At 51.4% G+C, this 7,604-nt stretch overlaps 2 protein-coding genes across 2 annotated transcripts; both read right to left on the bottom strand.

Moving 5' to 3' along the window:
* Window positions 1–234: 234 nt before the first annotated feature.
* ALTATR162_LOCUS3768 (uncharacterized protein) lies at window positions 235–3,801 on the bottom strand (the record flags this gene model as incomplete). The annotated part of the gene is made up of 5 exons (XM_043311376.1): window positions 235–622; window positions 675–1,288; window positions 1,338–1,465; window positions 1,516–1,588; window positions 1,639–3,801. The coding sequence occupies 5 exons, from the start codon at window positions 3,799–3,801 to the stop codon at window positions 235–237; spliced, it is 3,366 nt and encodes a 1,121-aa protein (XP_043167311.1).
* Window positions 3,802–4,284: 483 nt separating this feature from the next.
* ALTATR162_LOCUS3767 (uncharacterized protein) lies at window positions 4,285–6,401 on the bottom strand (the record flags this gene model as incomplete). Its single annotated transcript, XM_043311375.1, has 4 exons — window positions 4,285–4,385; window positions 4,437–5,316; window positions 5,366–5,790; window positions 5,840–6,401. 4 exons carry the CDS (start codon window positions 6,399–6,401, stop codon window positions 4,285–4,287), a joined length of 1,968 nt encoding a protein of 655 aa, XP_043167310.1.
* Window positions 6,402–7,604: the final 1,203 nt, after the last annotated feature.

The following is a 7,604-nucleotide window of genomic DNA, read 5'->3' as shown; positions in this document are numbered from 1 at the left end:
GCACGCTATGCGGTAGCGCTGATAAACCGGGCTAAGAACAATTGATGCGCAATCGAAATCGATCGTTTGCTCTCCGCAGTATTGGTATCATTATGCAGTTGCGCCATTACCGATGCCATCCGCTGTAAAACATGTCAAACCGTGAACGCCTTCGAACTACCATGGTAGCTGTGTCCCATTCCACACAAGCTGCCTTCATCTGGCGATGAGTAGCATCTACACATTCTTACATCCTCAAGCAACAGCAACATTCCGTCTAACCGCTAGCGCAATCTCCGCCATGCTTGAAAGATTCCACTCATTCTTCTTGCCCGTTGCCACAGGAATATACTCTCCAGAGTTGATAATATGCACCTTCATCTTCTCGTGGTACTTTAGGCCTGGCAAAAGTTTGGGCGTGACAAGGAAGTATTGACTTGTGTTTTCTTGGCATGCAATATCCACCATGCGCTCATGTACCATACGTTCGTTGCGGGGGTCCATACCCTGGTTGATTTCGTCGACGACGCGGAAGGGCGACTGGGCAAGGTCTTGTAAGGCCATGAGATAGAAGATGGTTGAAACGGCGCGCTCGCCACCAGATTGGCGGTGGGAATCTAGGATGCTCAGCGGCTCATTTTCTCTGTTGGGATAGTTAGCTATGTTTGAGCACGACTACGATGGGTGGAGCTTACCGGAAGCGAACTGAAATTTGAACGGACCAGTTGTCAAAGTCTGCTTCGTCTTTGTTTACCTGAACATCACCAGCGCATCCAATTTGTTCGAAGTTGTACGCGAAGGCTGCGCTGATCTTACTAATCAGAGCGTCGAGCTCAGGCTCCCACTGTGCCCGGATTTCGTTGATCTCGTCCTTCGTCTGTTCGAGACTATGAGCGTACTCGTCCAGCTTAGCTCGCGTCGTTTTGATATCTTCTTCACGCTTCTGGTAAGCCCTGATCGCTCCAGGGTTGCCTTCAGCCATCATCTCTAATCGTGCAGTAACAGACTGAATCTCGAGCTCTAGAGCTTCAACGCTGGGAAGCTCTTTGTACTCGAGGATAATCTGGTTCTCTTCTTCAGTGAAGTTGTGAATGTCTCTCTGCGTGACATCATGAAGTTTCCTGTAGTCGGTTCGAAGAGCTTGATGGCGTCGGTCAAGCTCAGCAATTTTATACTCCTGTGCTTGTTGTTTCTCCAATATTTCGCTGTTTTCTCGTATCAAGCCCCTCAGCTCAGATTTCGCTTCGAGGAACCTAATTTCAGCCTCCACAAGCGATTCATGGAATGTCCTCATCTGTGTGACGGCTTTCTATGAAGCAGGTCAGTAAAGCCTGGGCAAGAGAACAATTGCAGCTTACAGCGTAGTCAAGCGTTAGATTGGCTGCGTTCAGTGAAGCGACACGAGCGTCGGCTTTGATCACTCGAATGCGGTCGGCCGTTTCCGCAATCTTCTGTCTATGATTGTCCAAATCTGTTTGCTTCGAAGCTATATGGAATTAACAAACACATCTTTCCTCGAACAGGTGAGATGCTTACCAATTTTTCCAGGAAGAGCTTCCCATTCGGCTAAGGCCTTCTTGATGCCATCTTGCTCAGCTTGTACAGCATCCTGCCGCATCATTAGTGATAGAAAGCTTATATACCATCGGCAGCCTTTACCTTTTCTTGTTTCAATTCTTCAATCTCCTCTTCGAGAGTTTTGACCTCATTCTTGACTAGGTTGTTGTTCTCAAGCAGCTCTTCCTTCTCTCGCACTAGCTCCTTTTGCCTCTCATGAAGCTCTCGTATTTCATCCGTGTTGGCTGGCTGATCTACGAAAAATGCTGCCGGTCTAAGTTTCGTGGTCAACGTGGACAACTGACCGTAACGCGAATTAACTCGAAACGTGGTTGCGCCACTGACCCAGCTGCGGATCGAGCTGTTCAACACGGCCTCATGTTGCTCATCAGATATTTGAGTTGCAGCATACGCAACCTGATGCAGTTTGGTGTTATCGCAAAGCATAGCTAGAATTTCATCCGGTCCTGTGATGTAGTCTAGCATGTATCCCTCAAATCCGTATTGATTCAAGTCTGCTCCAGCGACAGGCTTTTGGTATGAAGAAAGAGGCCTCGGTGATGTTCGAAGATAAACATCTTGAAGTCCCAGTCCATTCCTCTTGGTTAGGAGACGATCCATCAGCAAGTTCTGATCATCTTTGTTGGTACAAGTAATAGCAAGGACATCACCTTTTCTCAACTGCCCCTCGACGGCCTGAGCATACCTGGGGTCTGTGATGGAACATTCTAGGATGGGTGGGCCGTACACCTGGCCTTTCAAATTCAGTGAGTCTCTGTGCTTCTGAACCCAATCCCACGCAACGGCTGTATCGCGGGAAAGCTTCTGTAGTAGGCTGGCTTGCTTTCCGCTTTGAGTGTTCAGTCGTTCGCCTTGAGCTCTCAACGCTTCGCCCTGTCTCTTGATGTCATGTGCGCGGCTTTGAATATCCTTCAATGCACTCCTCTTCTCGAGAATGAGGTTGGACCTGGATGATATTTGAGTACGTAGGTCTGCCTTGCGCTGTTCATAAGACTCGGCGTCGTAATGCTCGGGCACGCTGCTTCGCTGTTGTTCCAGCTTGTTGATGTCACGATTCAGGCGGATCATGTCTTGCTCGCTAGTCTTCTTGGACGCTAGCTCGGCTTTGATCTGCACTGTAGACTCCGTTACTATCGCCTTTTCTGTATCGACTTTTGTCGCTATTTTGTCCGTCTGAGTCTTGATCGTGTCGACGCGATTCTTGCGAAGGTTCACAACCTGCTCTACTTGGCTCCGGTATGCTTCGACTGCCAATTGAGCTTGACGCGCTGGCTCTATGTCGATTTTGATCTGATCGAGCTCCAGTTTAGCTTCTCGTATTTCTTTCTTGATCTCAGTGATGTCCGTCCTGAGAATCTTCATTTCAATTATGGGTTTGACCTTTTCTAAGCATTTTGACTTCCGCATCAAACCTTCTCGTTGATGGTGGCGGTCCACATCGTCTCTCGTTGAGTTTTGTTGTTTCTCCAACTTCTCCAAATGGCTGCGTTCGTTGCTCTGCTTCGTCTCCACCGATCGCTCTTCGGCACGCAGGGCCTTTAGCTGATCATGCCATTCCACCATGTAGGGAGGCGCTGCGGCCCGTTGAGTTTCTCGTAAGCGCTCGACGTCGGTCATCTGAGAGAATGCCACGACACGGTCCTGCGGCAAGAACTGGCAGAGGTTGTCGATTTGGATGGAATACCCTCTGGCCATCGCCATGACATCTTTCTGTGTGACGCGCCTATCTTCGAGGAAGAAGATGGACTTGTTGTCTTCCTTGCGGATGATACGTTTGACTCTCCGATTGGGGCCTTTGCCAGGGCCCGTTGCAAGCTCGATCTCGATGATGGCTTCTGTCGCACCGTGCTTGACAAATTGGCCCACCTCTTTAGCTCTCCCTAGGTGTTCACTGCTCCATCCCAGGCCTAGACAGATTGCGCAAACCAAGGTACTTTTTCCTGTGCCATTTGGACCAATGACCATGTTCAGGCTCGGCCCCAGATGAAACTCTGCAGCCGTGTACGTGACAAAGTTTGTGAGCTTCACTCTGACGAGCGATCCCGCTTTGAAATCGATTTCGCCGTACGCGCTCGAACCGTTCGGGTGGCCGTTCGTTTGGAGGAAACCATTGGGCGCGTCTTGATCGTGGCGGGCGCGTTTGCCTGGGGAGGACGGCGGGGAGGAGGTGTCAGAGTGCTCGTTTACATCTTCGCTAATAGCTCGCGAAGGTCGCTTTCGTCCTCGCTGGACGATGCCAGGCATTGTCGCAAACTGTGTGGGTGGGTTGACGTAAGTGGAGTACGCAGTATGAGAGAGGGGACGAAAGGACGGGAACTATCGATTAGCGCGACGCATCGGATCCGTGCGCTCAACGCGACATGCGCGGTCAGGTGATTGCGTGTAAGCTATTAGACATCAGCAATTGGGCAATCGCTCACAGACTGCGATGTGAAAATCACTCTTCTCATACTCGTGTACCTGTTGTTTACTAATACACGACGTCTTGAATGCATGCAGCGCAATTGCCCGCCCAATAAACTATGCTTAGACCAAACTGAACGCCAAATCTAACAAATCGTGCCATGACGTGCAACCTAGAAAGTGATCTTTCCATGCACGCGCCTCATTACTCGTCCTAAGCTTACAACTTTCGGATGCTGTAATTGATGCCCAGAAATGAGTCTACGAAGGAGAGAAAGCGCCGACGCAACCAGTGCTACGGCCCGCAGAGCGAAGCGAGTGATTTTAAAAGATGGTGCCAAAGTTCTCTTCAACCATGGGAAGGGGTTTTCTAGGACTTGCTGGTTTACCACCCTCGTCGGCTGTCTTCTTGTGGCGGAAAGTGACTATGATATGGATTAGCGATTTGGCTAGAAATAGATAATGTCAAAACTTACATCCGACGAAGAGACCTTTGCCCATCTGAACATTGCGATCTTGCATAGCCTCCAAAGCAGCCTGCTTTTCGTGTACTTCCTTGTATTTCGCCATGTCGGCTTCGTTGCCGAAATCATCAAAGTATCCGGCATCCGTCTCGCTATCCAGCTCCGGTACGAACGGTGCCTTCTGCTCCCTCAGCCTCGTCCAATCGACTTCAGCAAAGTACTGATGAGCATGGATCTCAGATATATTGCGGAAGCGGGTAGACTTGGACGCTACGAGACGGACGATAAGGTCCCAAGTGCGCTTCGAGAGGAAATAGGACGGGTCTTCATAGACGGGTTTTCGCAGAACCTTTTTCCATTGTTTCAAGTTTTGCCAGGTCTCGTCCACTGTGGCACCAGCGAAGGGTGGATATCCGGCTAGGGCCTCAAACAACATGCACCCCAAGCTCCAGTAGTCGACTGTGAAATCGTACTCGTCACCTTTCAACACCTCAGGTGCCATGTAGTCCGGGCTTCCGACGATACTCTTCGCGTAGTTGACGTCTCGCTCGCGAAGAGAGCGATAGTTCTCTCGTCGCTGCGCTGCTGATCGGTCTTCGATAGGACGACCAAATGGCGAAATGACGTCACTAACAGATTCGAGCTTGATGCGCATAGATTCAATCTTTGAAGGCGCAAGGATACCCGCTGCAAGACCAAAGTCGGTCAATTTGACGTGTCCAGTGCTGTCGATCAAGAAGTTCTCGGGCTTCAAGTCGCGATGGATGTAACCCAGCTGATGTAGCGAATCGATACAAGAGAACATTTCGGCAATATAGAAACGCGCATGTCGGTTGTGTAGGACACCGGTGTTATTGAGAAGGGTTCGGAAGTCACCTCCAGGAACGTATTCCTAGCAGTCATCAGTACACTATGTAATGTTTGCTCTTTATGCGACTCACCATGGCAAGATAGATACTCTTATCGTCTTGGAAGGCGTAGAGCAGGCGGACAAGCCACTCGCTCTTAGCAGTGGTCAAGATATCGCGCTCTGTCAAAACGTGGCGGACTTCGTCCAGCTTGAACAGCAGCTTCTTGCTCATAACCTTGAGGGCGCACACCTCGCGTGAGTCCTTTTTCTGCGCCAGATACACCTGCCCATAACCACCCTGACCGACCTGAGTGAGGATCTGGAAGTCACCCTGCCTCAGCCGAGTACGTCGCTTGCGGAGGTTGGCACGCTCGCGGCCGAGGTATTGTGTAAGGGCATCATTGTACTCTTCTTCCGGTGTGTCGGGTGGGGCAGGATTCTGCGCCTTGAACTGGGAGAGACGGCTCTGGCGGCTGTGTACGTAGGTGAGGAGGTCGTAGTAGTAGTCGAGGAAATCTGGATGTTTGATTAGCGCTGGATGGTGATGATGCGATGAAAGCATTACACAGCTGGGTCACGTTCGCCAGGCGCTTTACGGCTGGCTTTCTCGCCTTCTCCAATTCCTCTGGCGAAAGACGCTGTGGGCCATTGATGTAGCGTGTGGATTGCTGGCCTTCTTCGCGTGTCCTGTAGGGCTCCTGCCGCGACTGTGCTGCATGTGTGACATAGCTCGATTCCTTCTGCAAGCCTGGGCGACCACCAAGGGGCGTGTTCTCCTGGTTTGACTTGCGTGTGGGACTGCCTGGTGCGAAACTTGGGCTGTCCTGTGCGGTATAGTCGGCACCACTACTGCCGAGCTGAAGTTTGTTGGGCGATGTTGGTGATCCTGGCTTCGTCTTGGAGGGCGAGCCCATGGTAGGTAGCAGTCTCATGGCATTCTCGAAGACGTGAGGCAGATCGAACGCGCCGGGCGGCTGGTGGTGTTTGCTTGGACTGCCCTGGGGTGTCTGCTGCGGGCTCATGAAGGCCTCGGTCGGCGTGCCTGGACGATCCATTGCGTTATCGCGAGTCTGGAGTGGAGGTGGAGGGGCAGGCATCTGGAAGCTGGCTCTGTTGCCGTCTTCCATGACGGACTACTGAGCGACGGAGAAAGAAGGAGCGGTGGATGGGCAGCAGCTAATAGCCGCGGGGGACAAGTAGGCGCGAAGAAGCAAAAGGCTAGCAGCAGGGGCGCAAGCGATCAGCGACAACAGTTTTTCAACCCAATACCTCACACGATTTCGCAGTTTGACGGGCGCAGGGTGTAGAGGGTCAAGTTTGTGTTGATGGCGGGGTGCATGTTTTGGGCTAAGTGTGCTCCGGGCAACGATGAATTCTAGGCATCCCGGCAAGTGGATCCCATCTGCGATCGACGCAAGGTCCTGACATGCAAATCCGATATCCACGAAGATGCTGATGTTGATCTCATGCTCGGCACATATTATGTAAATATTCAATCTGACTTCCTTTGTACCTCGAATTACGCACACCATGTGCAATCGTCAGTAAAACTCCCCACCAAACGAGAACGCCTTGAGTAGTCGACCAAGGCTGTCCGTGCCCAACAATGATATCACAACTTTAAGAATCGTATCCTGACTCCAGTCTCACTTCGCAACCCTCACGCTGGATAAAAGTTGGCATGGAAAGCATGGTTATGCATGTGTTCGCGAGCAAGTAGATCGATGAACGCTTGACCACGCGGAGATGCGTGCAGTATGGGCTGGATGCATCGGGGAGCTTCGATGAGCTGCTTCCGGCACATGGGACAAGTGACTTTGTTCTTGTGTATTCTGCACGTATCGAACTAGGTTGTTTTAGCAGGCGACTACTATCTTCCGAATACTTACACTTACCCATTGACTTATACAGAACTCCCCAAATGTATGTCCGCACGCCAGTTCCACGGCAATCTCCTCCTCTTCTGTGGGCGCTACATGTGCCGTCGCATAATCTTTCTGGCATATATCACAAGCCTTGGACGCTTTCTCTGGGAGCGCACTCGGCAGGTGCTGCTGTAGGCTGTGCTTTAGTTCTTGAATCTGGCGAGCAGTTGCAAGATTAGGATCAACATGCGGGTGACGGCCCACGTATCGTGGTCGCACTTCTCTTGGTCGGTGCCTCATTCGGTTCAACGGCGGCACACGGGCAGCCGCCTCTTCTGCGTCAGACGACGTGCTCGACTGTGAGAGGTCGACCGAATACCGCTCAAAATTCCGGCGACTTGACGAGCGCGGGGAGGTACTACGGTCTGAGCGACGGCTTGGACCCTCTGAAAATGACCATGGAGG

This window comes from Alternaria atra (genome assembly GCF_907166805.1).
Source record: "Alternaria atra isolate CS162 genome assembly, contig: 23, whole genome shotgun sequence".
NCBI classification, from domain to species: domain Eukaryota; kingdom Fungi; phylum Ascomycota; class Dothideomycetes; order Pleosporales; family Pleosporaceae; genus Alternaria; species Alternaria atra.
Note: the sequence above shows the minus strand (reverse complement) of the source record. Positions and strands in the feature narration are given on the sequence as shown.